The sequence below is a fragment of the Schistocerca cancellata genome, chromosome 12 (genome assembly GCF_023864275.1).
Source record: "Schistocerca cancellata isolate TAMUIC-IGC-003103 chromosome 12, iqSchCanc2.1, whole genome shotgun sequence".
NCBI lineage: Eukaryota > Metazoa > Arthropoda > Insecta > Orthoptera > Acrididae > Schistocerca > Schistocerca cancellata.
In genome coordinates, this window is record NC_064637.1 from 169,530,333 (window position 1) to 169,555,515 (window position 25,183).

The 25,183-nt window shown below is 38.2% G+C and overlaps 2 protein-coding genes across 9 annotated transcripts in view; one reads left to right on the forward strand and one right to left on the reverse strand.

Moving 5' to 3' along the window:
• Nucleotides 1-12,857, forward strand: part of LOC126109846 (uncharacterized) — a 70,959-nt gene extending 58,102 nt beyond the window's left edge. For 4 of the 8 annotated variants that reach the window (XM_049914910.1, XM_049914911.1, XM_049914913.1 and 1 more), the window contains exon 5: nt 5,135-12,857. In XM_049914910.1, coding sequence (XP_049770867.1) covers nt 5,135-5,287 — 153 coding nt within the window. In that variant the 3' untranslated portion in view covers nt 5,288-12,857. The remainder of the gene's footprint in view (nt 1-5,134) is intronic. The other 4 variants (XM_049914909.1, XM_049914907.1, XM_049914906.1 and 1 more) reach the window with 3 other exon arrangements.
• A 6,650-nt stretch (nt 12,858-19,507) lies between these two features.
• The window catches only part of LOC126109559 (acetylcholine receptor subunit alpha-like), a 446,478-nt gene continuing 440,802 nt past the window's right edge, over nt 19,508-25,183 (reverse strand). Inside the window, exon 13 of the mRNA XM_049914574.1 lies at nt 19,508-21,261. The gene's annotated coding sequence lies outside the window, so the exon portion shown is untranslated. The remainder of the gene's footprint in view (nt 21,262-25,183) is intronic.

Genomic DNA, 25,183 nt, shown 5'->3' on the forward strand with positions numbered 1-25,183 from the left:
TTTTCTGATATGGTATTGGAATATGTTTGAGAAGAATAAGGGGTAATTTTTTTTTATGGAATTTAGGGCTTGATGTCATTTACCACCAATGATTCATCACAAATGATATTTATAGGACAGCTAAGTTCTTATGGTAGATTAGGAAGTGACATGCCAGGAAAACCTTTGAGGGCACAGCCTGTTGTGTATGTAAACAATTCATAGTCTGAGAGAGTGATGATGGGATACGTTGCTGCATTCACTCTTTACAACAGTCCATGTAATTATTCTTGTTTACTTACCTGTATTAAGTAACTAAGATCTTAGAATAAGATTTAAATAAATTGATGGAAGTCAGTTAATGTACTAGGATGGGTTATTGTTCTTACTATCTCAGATACTATCATTTTTGGAGAGTTGCAAATACTTGGCACAACGAATGAAGATTTCTGCTGGCAGTTGCATTTCTATCTGTAGGTCAACAGTATTTTCTAGTGTGAAGTATGTAGTTGAAATGTGCTTCTAGTTTCAAACGACCTTTGTAACTTACCCGATGGGAACATTTTAATAGGTGAAGTGCAGAGATAATCCTTAGAATGTGCTTTTTTAATGACTGATTTTATTTTTGGTCATAATTACCACAGAATTGGATACAGTTCTGCCAATAATGGAAGTTTCTTGAAGCCAACGCAGAAGTCAGTGCTGTTCTGGCAACTGGCCTCGCACTGTTCTCGAGACCTCACTGGCTGTGAAGTTTTGCCCCAAAGGTCATCTTCCGTTACCGGCATAACACGGAAGTCGGATGCCACTGAGTGAGAACTGTGCAAAGGAACAGTGTTTGGTGATTACCTTCAGTCTCTGAAGTTATGCTGTGGTGCCATTTGAAGTGCACGGTCTGTCATTGTTGTGCTGCCAAGAAACATTTCCCTTTCCCTTTTGCACTCTGGTCAGTTGTCACACTGTAGTTCACAGCTTTGTGACGTGCCGCTCCACGGTCGAGGAAATTGGCAGGGGTAAGACCGTTCGTGTCCTGAGACACTGATACCGAGACTTTTCCAGCCGGATATTACCTCGAGTTTCTTTTCGTGGCACGAGCCTACGTACAACATTCCACGGACTGACTTTTTATCTTCAGTTTGAGTAGGTGTACTAGTGTTCCGTCTCTAGTCATAACTGAAGGCAGAAAGGCATCACCTCCATTTGTTTTATCTGAGAAGACATCCCGCTAACTTCAGAGATTGTGCACTTTTATTTCAGGTATCATTCACAGATCTTCTTACGATAGAGCAAAGCGGCAGTGTGACCTCCGTATCGTTGTGAAATGCCAGTTATACTCACAGTTTTTCACAGATAGTTACAAAAGTAGTCCCGAATGGGTCTGTTGACATTTTGCTCGCACAATTCGGTGGTTACATCATTGAATGTCAAACTTCCGTCTGTCACACAAGACGGACATCTACCTTGCCGTATTCGAACTTAGTGCAAGGACGACAGTGTCTTCAGGTCGATGCAATTTCTGCAGACAGCCCCAAACAAATTTTGTTGGGCTTAACGCTTCTGCTGTCAAGAATTTGGTGACGACACGCCACTCGAATCGCATCGACTGACTGACCGTCCGTGTAGGGTTCGATTCTATTTTAATGACTGCCCTGCCAACTAACATATCGTATCCGTGACACTCTCTCTCCTATTATGCGAAAATACGAAATGAGGTACCCTTCTGTGAACTTTCTCGATGGCCCTCGCCGGTCCTATTTTGTAAAGATCCCACACTGTACAATAAATAATCCTGTAGAGGACACATTTTTAATGTAGGCAGTCTTATAGCAATGTTCTAAGTGTTTTATCAGCAAAACAGTTTTCAGTTTGCCTTCTCCACAATATCTTCTATGCGAAGGGTGCAATTCGTGTTTACAGTAATTGTAATCCCTAAGTATGTAATAGAAACAGCAACCTTTAATTTTGTATTATTTATTGTGTAACCGAAATTTAACGTTCTTTTTAGTACAATTTCGGGTGATGTCTTATACTTACCACCAACTTTCAACATGTATTTTGTCCAACACATCGAGGATAGATTGACATCGTCACCAACTGTAATTGTAAGAGTCGTCTACTCGTTCTAAATGACTCAAATTTTCCTTGAGCCTGTTGACAACATTGTTATCTGAATCGGGGTTCATTAAAGGAATCAATTATTAATTTATTATGGTTTGTCAAGTACTAACTCTCACCAACTACTACTTCAAATTCACTGAAATAGAAATTACTTTTACCTGCAGCGACAAACGTGCCACCACTCACCACTGACAAAATTTAGTCTATCCATTCTGAACACCATTAGCTCCTTGTTAAAATCTTCAGCTGAACTTATCTGCAGCTGTTGCCAGCTTTTGGTACTTACAACTATTTCAGCTCCAATGTTTGTTATTATCACGTGTAGCTCTGGTTCTTTCCCAAGGCAGCTGCAACAATACAAGTATAATCCTGTTGTTTCCTAGACGTACCCTCATCCTGTGTTTGTGACTTACCCTTCGAGACTGAAGCCGCGTTTGTTCTTTGCCGAGACCCCTAACTTAAAAAATGACCAGTTGACACCGCACATCCGCCACTACCTGGGTAGCTGCCTCCTGTGTGTAAGGGATGCACAATCTGTTAGCAGATCCCGACACCTCTGCTCTCTGTGCTGCATTTTTGCAGCCTTGGTACTTGCAGCACTGTCTACCCCTCAACTCGGCTCCACACATGGTCTGCAGTCAGCCCTGTCAACGGTGCTACAGATGGCAAGCTTCACCTTCATCCTGCAAGCAATACTACTTGTGTATATCACAAAAGTACATTATTTTTTTAATATTGATGGGACTGTTTGCTTGCTTGCTTTCTTACTTCACGATACCTAAACTGTTGCATAACATTATACAAAAATTGTCATACAGAGATTTTTTCATTCCTGTTCCTGATGAAGATTGGCTGACTTCTGGGAGTGTTTAGTCTTATTGGGCTTATGTTTTTCTTTTCCTTCATTTTGTCATGTTTTTACAATTGCATTAATCCAACACAGGGTGTATCCACTCCGGGAAAAACCCGGGAATTTTTTTATCCCAGAGAAAACCTGGAAAAACTTGGAAATTTTGTAGAATTCCGGGAATTTTTCATTGTTTTAGTCTTTAGTTACTTTTTGTCATTTTTACTGGTAAGAACTGATAAACAGCAAAATGTGAAAAACTTTAGGACAAAGACTGTGAAATACTTCATAACAGGAAATTGCTTCACACTAGCACGATGTCACAACTGTTTACATTAAGTTTGTTTTGAGCAGTTGCCAGCAGGCTCGTGCGCATGCACAGTTGAGTTGCATATGAGCAGTGCCTTCTCCCACTTATGGCTACTTGAAGTGGGGCTGCAGCAGTAGCAAGAAGCAGTCATGCTACACAGAAAAATTTTTCTGGCGCACCCAAGCTGCCAGTTTCGCGCGCGCACAGAGCAGTCTGGATTTAGTGGGGACGGGGATAGTTATCCGTGTTTACATTTAGTGATTTTGCTGTTTCCTGATGTCCTATTTCCTCTTCATTTACAGTTCACATCTCAAATGAAAACAAAATGGATATCTGTAGCCTGGAGCTGTCAAGTAGATTAAAATACATACACATAATAATTGAAAGCTAAAATATGTTATTAGTTTGTTTTCTGATTTTCTTTTATTTCCACATTTTTGGCAGTCGAGCATTAATTGCCTTGTACAACAATGACGTTACTTGTCGGTTTGCTAACAAGGGAACCTCCCCATCGCACCCCACTCAGATTTAGTTATAAGTTGGCCAGTTTCAACTGTTCACTGAATTACTAGTGCACATTTTCATCTTCTGGCATGTATGGCATTATGCCATAATTAAGAATCAAATGTGAGACAATACAGTACTGGTACTCAAAAAAAATTTGCATCCCGAAAAGTGCACTGAAAAGCTTAATATCAGTTTGGGGCCTACTTCAATGTGAATCTGGATATATGAATGTGCCCTTTAAGCCAAATTATGTATTTTACAATGGTTTATAAAATTCCTATGCTCTTTTTTTATGATGTCATGTAAGATCTCTTAATGCTCAATGTGTACAAACATATGGGCTTTCTAAGTCATCGTAGCTACCTACGCGCAGTAATGTCTGTTCTCTGGCACTCCCTGGCAGCTGCCGAAACGAACCCATGTCTAGGAGGTCGTGGGAAAATATTGTGAATGCATTATTTTCAAAGAAATTTTCTTTTACGCGAGATGAACTATGTTATATGTAAGAATGTGCAATGGATTTCTTAAATCACGGAGTGTTTGACTCTCATTTAAAACTTAAAACATTCAGGACCAGCTACTCAGAATAATTTTGAGTCCAGAAGACCAGACATTAATGTTTTGTTTAAAATTTTACTGGCTCATTTTCGTGATGTATCTTAAAGTGTAAGACACACAAAAAAGACCAATATTATATGTGAAAGCTTAGCTGCACTAAGTACATTAATTCAAACCATTAACTTTTCCTATTTGTGTGTCCACACTACATAAGTGATGTTGCTATTGGCTGACTACATCACGTGTGCTATACTCTATGTGCTGTGATTGGCTTACAATAGCTCATGGCAATTCTGTTTTAGTGCTTCGGAAACAAACTTGCTGTGTTTGGTGGAATTTGAATTTATACTTTCGTGATGGGAAAATATGCAGCGTACATGTTGCTGCACATCAAAGATCTTTCCAAAACACACATTCCCCCCCCCCCCCCCTCCCCTTGCCGAGTTTTGTTTTCTAAAGTGCCAGGAAGTTCTCGCTGGTGTATAAAACCTTTACCATTCAAAGGATTGATGTTTTTACACCTCTGAGGGAAAGTACACTGTTTCTTATCATGGAAAAAGTGTATTTTCGCCTTGGAAAAAGTGTATTTTGATGTGGGGGTGGGAGTGCATTTTTATCCAGGAAAAATCCAGGTGTTTTTTTTTGTCAGAGTATACACCCTGTAATATTTCGTGATAACTTTTGTATTTGTGCCATTGTCAACGTATGTCTAGTGTTTTACCACATTGCTGAAAATTGTTTTGTTTGATATTTTATTTTCTGTATTTACAATTATAATGTAGTGTGATATGTGATAAGTCATTTAATGCTTTCAGATGTTGGCTCCAATTAGACATATTGCGGAGAAAAGAGAAGAACTGAAAGTTCATGAGGAATACCCCGATGCCTTCTTACCAGATCACATCCTGGCATCACTGGATAAGTGTGTGCGAATGCTGTCCAATAAGACAAATGATCAGCAATGCTAGATCTTTTGTGGAACTGCATAGATCTTTTGTAACGTGAGTGGGTTAGATATGTATGTGTGCGACGTATGGAAAGTTGTTACACGAGATTGATATCTTGCGTAACTACTCTCCGAATTTAGCAGCCAGCCGATCGTGCAGTGAAAGATCTACGCAGCTTGACAAAACATTCGTCGTGCATTTCTCCACGTTTTTTAAAATAAGAGCAAAAAACCTCCATTATGGTTATTTATCATATGTATATTGCTTTATGATCTCCAAAGAGAATGTTAACTTTTAAAAGTGAATTATGGAGTTTCTCTATTGCTGCCAGTTAACAGCATAAAATCTAAACAAAAAAAAAAAAAAAAAAAAAAAAAAAAAAAAAAAAAAAAAAAAGCCTTGCCCGAGAAACTGAGATAAAATGTGGCCGTGCTCTGTTTTTTGTTTAGCCATATGTTTTGTGTGTGTGCATGTCTTTGCTACTTTATGTTTTGTGCGTGTGCATGTCTTTGCTATTTTATTGATTTGGTATTTATTTGATTAGTAAAGATGATTTTTTGCATAAGGAGGTTTGCTTTGTCTTTCCTCTTTGTCTGGCATGTCTCCCCCCTCCTGAAAACAAAGCCCTGACCTTTCACATAAGTTGACAGAACATCACGAAAGAGTTATTGCGGCCTTCATGCAAACTAAAAAGGTGTGTAAATACAGAGGATCATTTTGAAAGTGGGTTTGTAGCGTAGCAAAGTATGTCTTTCCTTAATATGTTTAACAATGGAAGAAATTAGGAAGAGGGTTTTGTGTGATTGAGAACTGTGATAGGTTCTTCTTTTAATACAAGAGTAAATGGATACACGAGTGACAGAGGGCTTTGAGTACGTTACAGAATGTCACAACTGTTTAAGAAATAATAGTGACTGTCATTTTGAAAGTGAACTCTGATCTGGGAAATGGAGAAGCGTAGTCAGATATTAAAAAACTCTGAAGAGGGTCCCACCAGAAGTTACTTGACAGGTTTGGAGGCAGACCTGGTAGCCGTCATGAAATTGAGTGTGTACCAGTTTTGAACCCTTGACAAGCGGCCAGTGTAACACAGTGTTAAATGCTACAGCCACAAAGTTAAGTGCTTGAGGAAGGTACTTTGCCTGTAGACTCAAAGAAACACATCTCAAACGGTTGCGAGGAATGTTAGTCTGAGCGTGTTGCAGGTGAGAAGAATTGTAAATGATAAATGGGACATTCTGAACTGAAACAAAAATTAGTTAGGCTAGTATTTTGAGGACTGCTCAATGCATCTAATTTCCAGTAACCACAATGAGTATCTTTGTAAAAAGTTCTTTTTATTAGCAGGAGAACCAGATTAAATAGCTGTTAAACAAATGTGAGATTGTGTACATCTGTAAAGTTGTGGTTTCTTAAATGTATGTTGATTGAGTGTAGTGTGGCATGTTAGGATCTTTATTAGTAAATGCAGTGCCGATGTGAAGTGTCATTGTGAGGTGGGTGGATTATCTGCATTCTAAGAGATGGTGAGCCATTTATTAAAAATTAAATTAGCTTCTTGCTGATGTAGTCACTAGCAGTTAGTTTAGCATTTGTCTTTATAGAAAAATGGAGGTGGTTTCAACATTTTCAAAATATTTAAAAGATTTATACTTTCACTACTGCCAGTGAATATGCGATCCGAGACAGCTCTGTCATAACTAATCCTGCGAGCCACTAGAGTGTTGGAGGTTAATTCTGTGCTACCAACTCCCACAGGGTTCTGGATACTGAGATGATCCTCTCTCTTTCCCTGCCTCCCTCCACTTAACTGAGATTAAGTTGAGGATTTTTTGCCTCTTATTTCTCCTTTCATGGTTGATGGGTCACACACTATACCAACAGATATCAGGGAGGTACTCTCATTTTTCTTTATATGTCCTTCCCTTACTGATTGAAGCATCAAATCAATTCATCTTTCCTAGAATGAAACTTACCTTTATTCAACATATCTTCCATTTGTCTGTGTGTTATGTTATTCTAGTTAGCAATTTATAAATTTGACATGTCAGAGTGATCATTCGGTGCTGTTGTGTAAATACGTTTGACCTTTGGTAGTGTAATGATACTGTTGTAATGGAAATGTATGATTTTCATCTTATCTTATGACATGCATGATGAAATGGGAGTACAAATACATAATTGTAATATGAATTTTTTGACCCATCACATTTGAAAAGAAAACAAAATTTGTTGGGATGAAACATAGGGCACAGTCAAGAAAGAGTAACTAAACTTTTAAAACTATTAACAGGTTAGTGCCCAACTGTGATAAGTCCAGCTGATGACAGTGGTTATTCCAGCCCCCCTCGATACACTCCACCATAATAGGATTGACAGTTTGCTGGTGCATGCTACAGTAATGTGAAGGTGCCCAAATAGTCTCTTTTATGACGAGAATCCTCAAAGCTTCTGTGACACTTTGACAGATTGGAGTCTGCTCAGTTTGACCCAGTCCTCACACGGTAGTTTAGACACTGGTGGGTATATTTCTCCTCATATGAGGTTCTGCAAACATATTCAACTAGATGCACTATTGCTATAATGAGTTGCAGTTGTTCTGGCAGTGTGTTTCTGCTTCCCGATAGATGTTCGCCTAGACGTGGTAATTAGGTTCAAATGAAAATGTGCGACATGAAGTAACTTGGGTGTTTTGGGAATTATATTGTATTGACTGATTTTTTTAAGGACATCTGGAGTTGGATTGCTGATCTGTTATGAACGTGGAAACAAGAGACTTCAGTTTTGATGGCACTAAGCAATAAATGCCATTCTTATTTGAAGCTGCAAAATAATTGGTTGAAGGTGTGATAATGTTTGACAAAATGTTTATCTGACATGCCTATATCAGCAGCATAGCAATTTTTTATTTACGTTCGTATATATAATCATTGTTGGCATAACAGATCCATGTATAATCCATTTTTAGTTTACATAGTATTTTTGGCCTTATAGTTGCTATAGTCATGTTACTCATTCCAACAGATTTAAGCTCAATAAAATCCCAGTACTCTATCAGAATCTGCCTTTATCCTTTGATCACTTTTTTTTCTACATGGTCGTCATTTTTCTATTCTATTGCAAGTCAGGAGGGCTCACTTTCATTATACAGTCTTTCAGTACACTCCTGCAAATTCTACAGTTAAGTGTTTCTTTATCTGCACACCATACATTAACACATTTAGTATCCTCAGTTATGTCCTATCCCTTGTTTGCACTTTACTATAACCATATGCTATAAATATCCTTGTATCTCTCTTTAAAACATTCTGAAGTTATTTGGTAACTGCAAATTCCAAACAAGCTTTACCACTGACTTCCCATGTCATTCTTTGTGCACTTGCACCTTTTTCTTTCATCAGCTTGCTGGAATATTTCATGAATTACCCATGAAATTTCACCTCTACCTTTACGATAGTGTTTCAGTGCTCGCACGCATAGCCTCCACTATCTTCTTGCAATTATATTCGGCTGCTACTTCATCTATAAAATAGATATCATACATCCTCATTTTTTCTTAAATTGTCAGCACGTAACCTTTATGTGCCCTTTCTTTTATCTTTTTAATTGTTACTTACATCTATGTACAATGAAATATCAGTACACAGACACGAGCTTACCTCAGTTGTCGAGATGCTAACGACACACCTGTATTTCTATCAACAGTGCTTGGTTTCAAAAAAATATGATCAGCTTCATTTTAGAAATCATTAGTTATGGGTGGATGTTTACAAAACACAGAATGTTTAAATAAAAATAGTATATATAATTTATTAAACATTTTATTTACAAAACATTGTTTAACCAGTTTCCTTAGTTACAGGATAGATGAGTATAAAGTCTTTTTTTAGTTTTTAAACTCTGGTAATGTCATAATCAAACATAAAAATATATATATTTTATCCATGGTTCTTACACATTCTTTTTTAAAGGTAGCTGACTGAATGGGAATTTAGTTTGTATGAAAGGATGTTGTTCCCTAACAGATATAAGTTTCTTCCAACTGTATTTCTGCCACAAAGGTTTCCAGCTGTCCTGAGCTGAAACACTAACTAGAGTAACCTGAGCAGATACACAATATTTACATGTACCATACGTAATATTAACTAAAACTATAACGACACACACACACACACACACACACACACACACACACAAATCAAAACACAAAATTCTAATCTCTGACCCTGAAGATGTCAAAACATCATTAAAGTCAGAAACATTTGTGCCAGTTGCATACCAGTTCCAAGGGGTACCACTGAATGTTTCAACACAACCTGCAAATGGACACATAATTCATAGAAAATATTGTTGACTAAGAGATTCATTTACTCACTTCAGCTGTACAGAAGGGGAGTACCATTCCATTCAGGAATGTCTACATTCAAAATAACGATAATAATAGTGTGTGCAGAGAGAATCCATTTCACAAGATCCATACGGTAATGTAGCCAGTAAGTCACATACTATCTGCTTTTCTTAGATTTTTGGTAATTAACATCTTCTGTCTTTGTCATCAGTGCCAGAAATAGTGCTACACAACTGCTGAGTCCAGCATATCCCAATTGATTCATTTCTGGTGCTATCCATAAATGGGAAAAAAGATGGTCTGAAATGATGGAATAAATTCAAACACCATTTTAGAAATCCAGATGGTGCAAATTAACAACCAGAAAGACTGGTAGCCCCTAAAACGTACTGCCATAGATATTGTAACATACCACAAGTAATTGCATTAGAATACAGTTGTGAAATCAGCTTTGTGTACCATTTTTTTCAGTCTGCTTTTATTGTGTTAGAAATGAGCCAACCAGTGTGGGAAAGGATACTGCATAGTTTTCATTTTTGTAGACATTTGCAGAAAAATATTGATTTAAATTTTTGAACAAGTCGTTACTTTTAAGGTGCAGCCATTGTTCTATTGTGATACTTCACTTTATCTTTCTATAACAGCATGCACAGTTGACATTTCAAACATCCTGCTGCATGTTTATTATGTTTAAAAGACGTGTCTGTTGATGACTATTGGGATGATAGTTTTGCCACATTAGGTCATTCTACAGTTGCTAATTTGTGTGCAAATGTTCAGATTTCGAAGCGGCAAAGCTTGAAAGTTTATTTATCTGGCATAATTTTATTTTCCTGTTTTAAGATAATTTTAAAGAATCCGTGGTTTTATCACACACAACGTAACTAAACTGAAGAAAATCTTTAAAGTTAGTAATACAGAAAGTGCACAAGGAAGCAAGCTTGTAAAATACAAGTAAATAAAAAATTAATACTTTCAGACCATTGTATTGTGTATTTAAACCATCCAGACAGTGCCAACATTTTAATTTACTTGCTAAAATATTACAAGACTACCTGCACCATAACTTTCATATTAATAGGAGTTGAAACTGCAAAAACTACACCCTGGAATTTCTATTTGCTGAAACACATTGATTTCTACTCACATGTCATGTACAAGCAGCAGCAATTCTGCAGTTACAAGCGACATTATTTAGATGGTTATAAATTACCACAGATTTTTGTAGTAACAAAAAAGTAGTGGCTCTCTTTGTTAAGAGACATTGCAGAGTCGAGTTGTCATATTAACAGAGTGACCACGAAGACTTTGAAAATGTTCCAGATTAATTTATATTGGCAGCTGTGAAATGGAATTTCAAGCAAAAATTGCACTTTACTAATACATGTTCTCTCATTAAGTTTCTTTGTGCATTGTTTTTATAGTGGGAGAGGGGGCCTTTGCACATATTACACCAAACAAATTGCAGACTGACGGTTTGGAGTTAAAACAGAATTTATTATGGCTTTACACGGGATGAAAACTTGAATAGTGGTGACAAACGGGTGAGGAAATGTCCACTGAATCATAAACTTCCCGTTTAATTCTTTGATGAATATTTTTTAGTTTCTGGTAGTGTGAGTAACGTTTGGTGTGCATTGTTGTGATGCCAGTTCTCTGTAGTGCAAAGATTTTATAGATGGCGCAGTTTGCCAAATTTATAAACAGTTACTAAAAGTACTACAAATAACCCTACAGATCAGTCAATCACGAATAAAAACCTTGTATGTAGTGTGAAGGACAGTCAAACAATTTAAAATCAGAGATGGTGAAATAGTATATTTTGAACTGAGTGAAAATCCTAATCCACAGCAGCTGTTTATTGTGTTTTCACTCTGACAGCCAGTTTTATATCCTGGAGGTATGTCTTCAGGTCTTATAAAACTAATACTTTATGTGTCAGGAGTTCTAAGGTGCAAGTGTGAATAAAAACATGTCACACCCCAGTAAAACCTCAGATGAAACAGCAGATGGGCATCTGATCCAAACCATGCATGATCAGTAAGACATCCCCAAAACACTGTCAAAAGAAGAGCATGGGCAGCACATGACAGTCCATGTATACTAGGACGACATCATCGTTAAAATCTGCGAGACACAGAATTAAGACACACAATCCTTGGGAGTCGTCAACATACTATAATATATTGACAAGCATCAAATAGAACTACATGTTACAGCACTAGCCACACATTGGCTACAGCTGTAACATGTAGTTTGGTTTGACACCTGCCAATACATTTTAGTATGTTGACGACTTTTTGAGATGCCTTACTGATCATGCATGGTTCGGATCGGATGACCATCTGTTGTTTCATCCAAGGTTTTACCAAGGAGTAACCTGTTTTTATGTGCACATGCATCTTGTGATTGGTGGAACATGATGTATTAGTTTCATGTGACCTGAAGATATAACAGGGTATGAAACTGGTTGTCATACAGTGAAAACACAATAAACAGGTATTGTGACTTTGGACTTTCACTCAGTTTAATATAGACTTTTTTACCATCTCTGATTTTAAATTGTTTGATTGTCCTTCACATTAACAGTTGTCTCATAATGTTACACTGTCAAAAATGCACAGAGTATCAGAAATTGTAAATTTTGCTTGGATGTCAATCCCACGAAAGTTACGAGCGACACAGTTCACAGAGCTAGTCTTTGGTAAGCAACTAGTTTATTTTTTTGCCTTCAGGCAACACAAAAATTTTTATTACTTTTTTCCTCCATAATGGCTTCACGTTACATAAGTAAAAGATAAACAAAGAGAAAAGTGTTAAATTCTAAGTACCCAACAATGTGGGCTGTTCTCACACAAAGTGAAATTTTTGTGATCTGCAGTGCCATTTCTATGAGCATTGAGGAGCTGAGCTATTGACATGGCAATTTTGGAAACAACTTCATTAAATACAGAATGTGTTTACAGAGATAGTTTTTATGTGACTGGAAGAATGAAAATTAAGCAGTGGAACCATTCACTCTGAAGTTTAGTAATGATATGGGTGGAGTGAGAAAACAGAGTGGAAAAAAAAGCTTTAAGGGTAATTTACTGCATAGCACTGCTGCTTTTATTTTTACATAACAAAATTTAGGAAATCTGGTCATTTCATTGATAAAATTCTGTAAAATGAATTAAAAGCTAATGAAAATAATATAGTGTCTGCATTTTTCGTTTCTGTCACTCAAATATTTTGCAGCTCAACAAGAAGAACACACACACACACACACACACACACACCTGAAAAATGGAATGACCTGTTATTAGATTAGGATGTTTCCACAGTTCAAACCACAAATTTTGAAGAGGAAATTAAATACTGAAAACAGAATGAAAATTGTCCAGAAACTTCTAAGGAAAAAATGATAGTTCAAAATATGTACAAGCCGAAACTAATGTTAAGTTTTTGGTCACTATATTTGATGACTGACGTAGCCATTTTTCGTGAGGCAGAATAAGATAAATTAGGGTTTGATGTAACATTGACAGTGTCATTAGAGATGGTTTGTTCATTTGATAGTCATAGGCCAGGCAGTAAGAACAGATATGACCAAAGCCAACACCACCTGATGAACACAGCTACATTTGTCAACAAAATGTTGTGCAAAGAATCTGAATGACCAAACCTCATGGACACCCCAAAAATGATAGCAGAAAGGACCCAAGAAATTAAATCACAAACAGAATTTCACAACTACTACAGTATTACAGCCATATCAAAAGAATGAAAGTTGAGAACAGGAAATGCATTGTAGGAATAAAAAAAATATTGAAATTTGGCAGGGTAATACAAAAAAAGTACTCTGACAACATTTTCCAGTATAAGGGATTCATGAGTAAGCTGTTCTGCCTTAGTGCAGAGTAGTGCAACTGGTAGGCTATTAATAAGGGAGAGAGAGAGAGTGAAAAATTGAAGAAGGTTTGGAAAGACAGAATAAAGTGTATTTCAGAACCAAAGAAAAATGGGGACCGGGATTAGTGCTGGGCAGACAAATAGGTGGAGAAGCTGTGTGACCAGCACATGGGCCTATTCTCTGTCTGTACCCATCTTGGTAGCGGAAGTTGATTGATGGGATGTGACAATGGCCACAGATGCTGTATGATTTGTTTTTTCTTAGTAAAAAATGGGTAGGGATATTGTAATTCGATGATGGTACTTTGGTGAGAAGTTACATTAGTGCAGTGTTCTTATGGTTGATAGTGTAATGCATCAAAGCAAGCACAGGTAAGTGTTCAATATCTACAAAATTTTACACATCTAAATAATACTTGTAAAAGTCATATGTAGTGAGAATAATGTTTATCAGACACTTCAGTACACAGCATTTTACTAAAAAAGACAACTAACATTTCCTATTGTGGAGGCCATAAAAGATGTTTTAATATTTGTGCAAAGTTACAAAGCTAATACATTAAACTTTTTTTATATTTTTTTTTATGAGAGTTCCTGCTGCATTTGACATGAAAGACTGTTTCTTCTTTTCAACATAATGCATTTTCTCAAGAAATAATTATAGCAACAAAAATAGACATTTCTGTGATGGTATTAGGATTCTCACAATTAGACAGTTTGTCACGAACAATATTTTGGCTCGCTGATAATGTACAAAAGTATGTCATTTTCAGAAGAATGGATTTGCCTACAAAAAGTAGATGAAGTTTTAGGATCATTTTGATCAGTTTTCAAAACTGCACAGCAAATGCTAAAACATCATATTAAAATACAGCACCTGAACTTGACTGACTATGTTGGTCTGTCATTTACTGTCATGTGATAATTTTCATTTTGTGTAACTAGTCAAATAATAAAACTGCAATGCATATAATGAAAGTGAGTCAGGGTGATATGTTTGGTTGTAGATCTCACAATTTGCTTTATACTGTACAGACTTTGTTAAAGGAGAAATTTGTTTTCTCTCCTGTCGACCGGTAGACAGCATTATGCTGACCAGCATCCAAATGACGTTTGATTCCTGTCATCTTCAGGTAAACAAAACAAAAATTGCACAATTTCAGGTACATGAAGAAATTGACTGGCAAAGCCACTGTTAATTATTTATAGATCTATATAGTTTTAGAGCAGTAATCTAGTACCAAAAATTATCAGATGACGAACAAAACTTTTACGCTTGAAGCATTTGTGTACTGTTTCACGTAGTTGGTGGAAGTCGTGTAAATGAGAAGGTCGTTTGTTTGCTTTGACAGTGTACAATGGAAAAACCTCTAAGTAATATATAATGCCCCCCAAAATAATCATGATTGTCAAACTCGTCAGTTGCAATTTGTCGAATTTTATAACACAATTATTTGTGTTGTGTGGAATTATGGCATTAATTGTAACCTGTGATTGTAATGTCAAATCAAGCTTTCTGCTGTCAAAATAGCTTCACAGGTGATACCAGAATTCTACAGTCTGAACATATTTAGCAGTAGCAAAATTGAAGAATCGTACTGAATGCTAGATAATTGAAGAGCCGATATCAAAGCGAAATGGAGGAAAATTTGTTGTCTTCGAGTGGACAAGATCAATTAGTGGTTCTACTTAGAGGATCGATAGCAGACTGATAGTGACGACGGAAGCAGGAAACGAGAACTCAGTCCGTGAAGTTACATCCTCTCTGCGTTCCTTCTTTAATCTCGAGACTCAAAGTTAACTGTGGACGTATTCGTGTAAGATCTTGTATAACGTGAAATTATGCCAGTCTTTGTACCCGAGCTACAATAATGAAGCCTGATCATCCATTGCTGATCTCCTTAGTAACACGAGGTGCATCTTCATTGCTGAAGAGCTGAAGCCTGATACTGACACTGTGCAGCTCACCTATGAAATAGAACTGTAACTGTAATGATGTGTAAGTAATTAAATGCTTACATTGACTATGTAGATGAGTGTAAGACATAAGGTGAGGGACAGTTGAAGATGAATATGGTGGTAGGTTTCCACTGGTTCAAAACTTGAACACTCAGTTAATGTTGATAGTGCCTAACTTAAAAAGATTGACCTGACACAAGAAATTGGGTGTAGACAATTCCCCTAATTTTCATTCCCCAAAAACTTAGTAGTGAGCAATCATAGTCCACTTGGGAGGAGACAGTTAACTAGGATAACTATCATTTATAGTGTCTCATAGCAAAGTTCCCATGCTTCAAATTCTGTGGGAAGACTTCCGTACAACTTTTGAGCAAGAAGGCCACATACGAGTACTGTAACACTGATGTTTTGTAAAATTACTGAGGAGCACGCATGAATACTTTCTGGATATAATCGGTATTGTGCTAGCACCTGAGAACATTTTCACGTAACTACAATATAGTCTCTTATTTTATATCACACACTGAACGTCTTAAATATTTGAGTGTTAATGGCCGAGCCGTGCCAGCCCAAAATTTTTCGTGACATAAATAACATCTAAACAAAGTTACATTATGATAAACTTGCACTATCCAAAACTGATATTGTTAAAATGGCGGTGAAAGTTCAATTTTATTGAAGTGATAATGTCACGTCACACTTTCTCGAGACTGCCTGACCTGTTTATACTTTTAATGACATGTAAACATGGCAGCCTAGCCAACACAAACAATGGTCAGTCTTCTGTGGACTCTATTGCAAGTACGCAGTTCATTTTTACTGTATCAGTAACATAAAACCCTCATGAGTCAGTTGTGTATTAAAATTTACTTCAGTGACTATCAACCACCCCCATGAGCCATAGACCTTACCGTTGGTGGGGAGGCTTGCGTGCCTCAGCGATACAGATAGCCGTACCGTAGGTGCAACCACAATGGAGGAGTATCTGTTGAGAGGCCAGACAAACGTGTGATTCCTGAAGAGGGGCAGCAGCCTTTTCAGTAGTTGCAGGGGCAACAGTCTGGATGATTGACTGATCTGGCCTTGTAACAATAACCAAAACGGCCTTACTGTGCTGGTACTGTGAACGGCTGAAAGCAAGGGGAAACTACGGCCGTAATTTTTCCCGAGGGCATGCAGCTTTACTGGAGAGCTGCATCAAACCAGTCTCAGGACTGAAGACCACAACAACAACAACAACGACTATCAACAGCTGTAATTTGTTATTATCTGGCATATAGTTTCACAGAAATTAATATGTTTTTGGTGAACCTCTTAAGTACAAAATGTAAGTGCTGCCCCTTTAGGGCACTTGGTGAGAAGGTAGGGCAGGGGGGAATTATAATACAAGAGATCTAGTGTGAGAGAGAAGGAAATATATGTGTGACATGCTACTAAAATAATTATTGCAAAGTACTTGGCATAAATTAGGCATTAAATTTGCTGTATTTGCAAATTTTTCTGCTTCTCAACTGATTACTCTAAAGAAAAATGTAACTCATCAAAATTCTAGAGAGTGAATCAAATACTAGTTGCCTGACATGAAAGTGACTATTTACAACAGGTGTCCAGAAAATAAGTTCAGATTAATACTATAATAAAGCAGGGAAATTGTTAGGAAACAGTGTCTGAAGTAGGTCAAATTGAGACAGAAACTTTTAGGTACTGTAAAGGGAACCTAGGAGAACAAACTGAAGGTGGAAAGTCATGCCTGGAAACATCGTTCAACAATGTTACAGAGCACTGATAAAAATGAGAATGAAACTTCCTGGCAGATTAAAACTGTGTGCCGGACCGAGACTCGAACTCGGGACCTTTGCCTTTCACGAGCAAGTTCTCTACCGTCTGAGCTACCCGAGCACGACTCACGCCCCATCCTCACAGCTTTACTTCTGCCAGTACCTCGTCTCCTACTTTCCACACTTTACAGAAGCTGTCCTGCAAACCTTGCAGAGTGAAAATCACATTCTGGAAAGATCACAATTGTTATCAGATTACCAACCTAACACCAATCTATCAATTTTTAGTTAATGGATTGTTTTTATTCAGTGACTCTTCAATCTGGCAGTTGGGAATGGGAGTATGGAGACTCAGAGCTACTGATGATAAAAGCTGTGTGTATTGTGGTATCCACAATAGAATAATACAAGACTGGTCAGACAACTATACAAAAGGCTAACAAGTGCAAGTAAATTATTACTGTTGTGCAAGAAAATGGAAACTCCCATTAAGGAAGACAAAATATAGCCAGAAAACAGGCTAAATGATGAATTACATAAGCACTGTCAGTACTTATTGAAGATAGGTGCTGTTTCAAATGCAAGTTGGTGCTGTTACAAAAATGTTACCAAATTGTAGGGTAGTACGGATGTAGCAGTTGTGCTTTGCAGTTTCTGCCAATACAGAAAAGTGCAATATTGTTTAGTGATTTACCTCCACATTTCATTTTCGTTGTGAAAACGTGGCGAGAGAAAACTGAAGTTGGATGCTCTCAATGGTGATCCTTCACCAACAATGACACGTTAGATTTTTAGTACACCAAATTTAAAGGTGGTCATCCACTTTTGATGAAGGTTCCGCAGAACACTGAGCAAATGTTGCTACAGAAGAAACCATTGAAAGAGACAAAATGATTCTTATTGACACTGGAATGAAAGAGCAAAAAGTTAGTGTATCAACAGGATAGGCAGTTAATATTACGTATAATAACGGGGGACAAAAGAAGTGTCGGTCCAACAGACGTCACGATTGTCGGCTGTAGACGACGGATGGGTACGACTTTCAGCTTGAAGTTGTTCAGAACAATTTAAGTGAGATCTGAAAGACTTTATGCAGCTTATTGCCACAACAATACCTTAGGCCTTCTAGTCAATCTGCTCCAGACATCGACAATGCTACACTGAGGTACTGAAACACCTCAACCAGAAATTTAAGGAAATTTGGTGAAGAACGAAGTGCTGTTTCACTGTGACAATGCACCAGCTCAGCACATTCACCCAAAGTTGTCACAGTGTAACTTCATGACGCTCTATTTCAGTTCATTTCTCAATGTGAAGAAATGGCTTGCAGGTAAAAAGTTCTACTGAAATGAAGAGACCTTTGTTGAGATGGAGGTGTATTTTAGAGATCTTGGTGGTCCCTCCTTTTTTTGTGGATTAAAAAAGGAGGAGAAGCACAGACCCCCTACGAGGACTGCACTGAGAATAAAGAAGTTGTTAATTGACATTCAAGTAATACAACCACAGGTTAAACACAATTTGCTTTACGTATTCAGCTTGGAGTGTAGTAACTTATACTCTTTCTATTGGTGACAACAAGTTAGTTTCGCCCAGTTCATCACCATTCACCAGCTATTTTTGATGCCTAACATATTGCCACCAGGGCAAATTACTACACTCTGAGCTGATTAAGTATATCTGATGATGTTCTGCGATACTGTAAATTTTCACCTAATTTGTCACACTCACTGCTTCCAAGTGAAACCACTTATTAATGTCAAATTGTATGTGATCTGTTGCTGTTTTACCTGAATTTTGGTTACATTGGTCACTGCATTCCTGGCAGGCCGTGCCTTCCTTTTAAAAAAATGATGTGCCATTTCCATCCTAACATGGGTACTTAGTGAAGTTCCTTTCCATACAGACAGGCTACATTAAATGAAGAAATGTTACATCAATTAAAAATAATGATAGACATTTTGCTTGTATTTGCACTGATGACTTCAGACAAGAATGAGGCTGTTCAAAGCCAGTGTGAGGGTTTTGAAACCTGGGCACACTCCTCTTACATTCCCAGCCACAGGAAGGCCTATTGCCCAGCTTCTCCACGTTTAATATAAACAGGAGGAAATGGGAAACAGCAGCCATAACAGTCGTAGACAAAACAATGGGACTAATCAGAGTACGTGGCATGTGTTTGCTATTACAGTAATTCTCTTTTATAGGTGAACACTGGAACATAAGTACATTAAAAATGCTATATAAAAATAATACCATATCCTTTCATTATTTAAAGTAAACAGCTTCCTGCAGACACCCAATCTGTGGATAACCCACAACTGTTTACAGAAACAAATTATGACAAGTGTCTTACATATAGGTGTATATATATAAAGACATGTATACATACATACATACGTTTATATTTGTGCCCTAAGCTCATTTATCTTACACGTAAATATATTCAGAGACAGAAAAGAATATTGCAACACGATCAATATTTTCCTACCACTAGCAAAGGCGTCGCGTGTCTATAAAAAACCCATCTTAAATTATTTCTATATTACGATGTACTCTAGGCCTGAAGTGGAGGGGTCTTGTCCTTGCAGCTAAGGAGGAAACTGTTGTCCTTACTTTAAGGAAGAAAGGTAACCTCGGTGTGAGCAATGCAGAGATGAGTCCGTGCAACAGAGCACACGCTCATTTGTAAAACGTAACTTTCAATTCCAAATTATAGTTATGGCCCTTCTCTGGAGTTACATTTGCAATACAAACTATAGCACAAGGGAGATCACACAGCTCTTTATACTCTGGAGGCAGTGAGGAGCTACTTCTTTAATCTGTCGTCTACACGATAATACGAAACGTCACCAGTTACTTTTGACGTGTTCCCCGTTCTTTTACGATAGTTTGTACGGTGGCTACATATGTACAACACACGACTCGTTAACCTGTACTTACAGAAATATGGCAGCAGTTTTCTTGTTTTATGCCAAGAAAATGGCTCTCTCATTTTGTTACGAGATTTGCAACTAATCTGAAGAATCATTACCAGTGGCAGTGATGAGAAATAATTATGCAAAGGGTGGTAATTATAGTGTGTATAAACTGCAGTAAGGCATAGCAGAATTTACCTAAAGGATTGTTGTTCTCCAAAGAATTTAAAATTATGCACAGTAACCGATAAGAAGAGTTATTTGTGGCCAACATGTAACTAAGACCATTGTTGTTATTGCCTCCAAAGAATATATATGATATGTCCACTGATATTCCAGACAGTGTCGACGTCCGAAATGAACTGAACGTAGGTGCGTACCTGGCTTATACTGTACCTAACTGAAGGAACTTCAGCTCACCAACTGCTCAGTGGTAAAGACTCGCCATACGTAATGTACAGAAAAAACAGTCTTTGACATTTGTTTCGAACAGCTGCTTCGCCACAACATTAACTATTACTGTTTCTTTCCCCATTTAACAAGTTCCGTAATGAATACTGATAATGTTTTACATGTTGAAAATACATTGCAAACAACAAAAACTGCCCTAAACAATTTGTACTAGATTAATCTGAATATTTTATTGTATAACAAGCCATCTGCAAAAATTGCTTTCAAATTTTCTGACAAACGTTAATGGAAATTTATCCTCCTTGCTGATAACTCTCCTATTGACCATTAGCTCCCATTTCTTTATACAGGAAGTGAACTGATAACGAAATATAGTTGTAAACCGTACGAAGAATAATCTGTTCCGTAACAGAAGCCAGAAATGCACAGTGAGTTTAGAGAATTGTTTTTTAATGAAGAATTTTTTGGTGCAGGATCACGGTGTACTTAGTATAGGTAAATTATGTGTGCAGGATCAACTAATTATGCATGTGAGCTCGGTCAGGTGGTAAGTCACAAGTCTGCAACCCCGACTGCGTGCCCGCCTGCTCGGTTCCCGGAGAACACGCCACGCGTGTCCCACTCTCTGCCGGTGCCCACTGCCTTGCTGGCACCGAATTGTCTGATCCGGCTGCCACGTTTCCTCCAGCGGTCCTGCAAGACAGGACAGGATCACATTAAAAAATACAACTTGACAGAGATTGCAGGTTTCATTAGGTCTCTAAAGAGTAGTAATTCTGTTATGATGGTGCTGAAACTTGTGCTGACTAGATAGGACTACCCTCGAGCTATCTTCGTAATCGGTCAATGACTTGGGGCATATTTTGTGACTGTCTTAGATATGCTATAGCAACACCCGTCAACAAAACTGGAGATATGAAAACTACCCCTAATTACAGACCTATGTCACTCAACAGTCTTTTTTGAAAAGTGTGTGAGGAAGTGTCTTATGATGGAATACTAACTCACTTAACTGTGCAGGATTTAGTAACCACCTCTGAGTTTGCCTTTTGCAAAGGGTTCTCCGCACGGAAAGCAATAAAATATCTCGTAAATAAAGTGCTAGTAGAGATAAACAAGAAAAAATATTCTGTGACTTCAGAATAACTTTTGCTTGCATGTACCACAAAATTGTACTCGCCAAACTGAAGTGTTATGTTGTTAATGGCATCACTCTTGTACGGATGGAATCTTGCTTTCCAAACAGGAAGCAGAAAGTTTCATTAACGGATTGTATCTGACTGATTTCTCAGTTCAGTTGGGGTACTTCCAGGTGAACAGCTAAGTTGTCGATCCCAGGGACGGGAACGACAACTCCTCTGTACCTGCAGTACTCGGGAAAATAGTCTCAGAAGCGAGTGAACATCACGTGTGGAGTGCCACGAGGATCGGTAGTGGGTTCCCTCCTGTTTCTAACCTACATAAATGATCTTACAATTACAGTAGAAGGTAGTAAAGAAACTGTAACCTTTGCTGATGACACAGGCATACTTTTGTAATTTTCAAGTGTGCAATGTACATTGAGATGAGGATGAAGATAGTTTTTTACCTGTTGTTATCATTGTGATGTTGTCAGCATACAGCACATTCTCACATGGTATGTGACTTGATAAATTATTTATATACACAAGGAAGGGAAAGGGTCCACAAAAATAAAATGTGGAATACCACAGGGGTCAGTTCTTGGACCCTTCCTCTTCATGGTGTATGTAAATAATTTCTCACTACACATACTGTGTGAAAATGTGCTTATGGCAATATCAAGCTGATGAGAACAGGTGAAAACTTACAAGGTGTCCAACATTACCAAACAGAAATAATCGAGTTGACTTGGTGTCTGGCCAACCAGCTGTCTATTAACAAAACAAAAACAGGAGGACTTTTTTTCCAGTCTCAGACCATTGAAATGTGAAATTATTTGGACTTGTGATTGATAAGACTTTCATGGGATGGACACACACATTATTTAAGCAGCAAACTAGGAAGAGTATTATTTTTGTTACATAAATTATGACAAATTGTCAGTAAGAATCTGCTACTTTACTCTTATTATCCGTTCTTCCACTTACACCTGCAATATGGAATACTGCTGTGGTTAATTGCACCAGTCAGCTTACATTTTTTAATGACAGAAGAAAGCCATTAGATGTAGTCCAGGTCTGGCTCCAATGAGGACTTGCAGAATTGTACTTGTCAAACATATGCTTCCAGAATGAGATTTTCACTCTGCAGCGGAGTGTGCGCTGATATGAAACTTCCTGGCAGATTAAAACTGTGTGCCCGACCGAGACTCGAACTCGGGACCTTTGCCTTTCGCGGGCAAGTGCTCTACCATCTGAGCTACCGAAGCACGACTCACGCCCGGTACTAACAGCTTTACTTCTGCCAGTATCTCGTCTCCTACCTTCCAAACTTTACAGAAGCTCTCCTGCGAACCTTGCAGAACTAGCACTCCTGAAAGAAAGGATACTGTGGAAACACAGCTTAGCCACAGCCTGGGGGATGTTTCCAGAATGAGATTTTCACTCTGCAGCGGAGTGTGCGCTGATATGAAACTTCCTGGCAGATTAAAACTGTGTGCCCGACCGAGACTCGAACTCGGGACCTTTGCCTTTCGCGGGCAAGTGCTCTACCATCTGCAAGGTTCGCAGGAGAGCTTCTGTAAAGTTTGGAAGGTAGGAGACGAGATACTGGCAGAAGTAAAGCTGTTAGGGCGTGAGTCGTGCTTCGGTAGCTCAGATGGTAGAGCACTTGCCCGCGAAAGGCAAAGGTCTCGAGTTCGAGTCTCGGTCGGGCACACAGTTTTAATCTGCCAGGAAGTTTCAAACATATGCTAATGAATACTTATAGGAACTTGGACTAAAAAAGAATGTTCATTCAATGAATTCTCAATTGCAAATAAGGGGAACCATTAGCTGTAGAATGGACTAATGACAATGAAAATTTGTGCCGGAGTGGGACTCGAACCCGGATTTCCCGCATATCGCAAGCGGTCACCTTAACGTTTGGCTATCCGTGCGTGACTCACGGCCAGGACCAAACCTACACGTGCCGTCAATCGTGCAGTTACAGTTTGTACTCCTACATCGATCGTGTATATTCCCGTACAGGTCAGACGTTGTACTTGGAAGTTACGTGCCCGGTATCGGCACATAAATATGATGTTGCCGTGCCTGCATTTTTCTGATTACGATGCCAAACTAATTTGGACATGCAGGCACTGCGTCGATTACAGCCGGTATGAAATACATTAAATGAATTCGAAATTGCGAATAAGAACAATGTTTAGCTGTGCAGAGGAATGAAGACAATGATAAGTGGGAAATCCAGGTATGAATCCCGGTCCGGCACAAATTTTAATTGTTGCCAGTCCATTCTACAGCTATTGGTTGTTCTTATTCGCAACTGCGAATTCATTTAATGTATTTCACACTGGCTGTAGTCGCCGCAGTGAGCGTTCCTTTGGACACGCATCATAATCAGAATAACACAGGCACTGCAATATCGTACAATGTTCATCTCTAGGGGAGAGTAGGGCAAGACGGGATAGTTAATATATTTGGGGCCATAAAATCAACAATCATAGTCAGAAGGTTTTGAAAAAATTATGGTGTAATTGTACATTATTATAGCTGAGAACGAAGTACAAACAAATTTGTTTCGACTTTTCAATTACAATATAAAACTGTCTTCGTAATACAATGACAAGTTTCCATCTTGCCCCATCTACTGGGGCAAGATGGGGTTACTAGTGGGGCATGATGGGGTCAGTCTTTGCACAGTGCACAAACATGAACTGCTTCATCTTCTTCTCCTGCACAGGAGCAATGAGCCCATCTTCTGCATATAAAACACTGAATCCACCCTTCAGTAGACTGTGAGTACAAGTATCCACAGTAAAGACACTCAGCGTCAGAAGGTTCTGATGAAGAGGAACTTATCTGCTTACGTTTTAAGTTGGTTTTGTTAATTTCTTTGCCTTTCTTTTGTATTTTTTCTTACTATTCGACTTCTTTAGCAATACTTGGTTAGTGATGGTTGTATTTTTGTTAGTTTGAGGAAATCTCTTTGTCAAGTTTTTCCTAGTTTGTCCCATTTGCTTCATTTCTTTTTCTCTTTTTAAATTTATTTCTGCTTGTAAATCATTTTTGTAGGGTGATTCAGTCAAAACTGCTGGTTTACCATGCTTTCGGCTCTTCTTTTTTGAATTGAGGCAACTGCAAGAGGGAACCAGTGTTGGACATTTTGGAATGGTTACAGCCTTTCCAGCAGTTGTAGTAACATTAATTTGACTTGAAACAGGCTGAATATTTGCAATTGGAGCAGCAACTTCAAGTATTTCATATGCAGTATCAGCCAGGAGAATGTCGGAGGCAACAGCTGGAGTTGACATATCTGGTTTAGCAGCAAACTGATGGGGGCTGGAGACACCAGAAGGTTGAGGTTGGCCTAAATAGGCGGAAGCAGCAGGCTGAGGTGAGTTGAAAGCAGCAGAAAGCTGGTCGGTGTTTGTAGCCCCGTGGGTTGAGGGTTCATTATCTGTGACATCTGACCTAGGCCTATCTGCAGTCTAAGA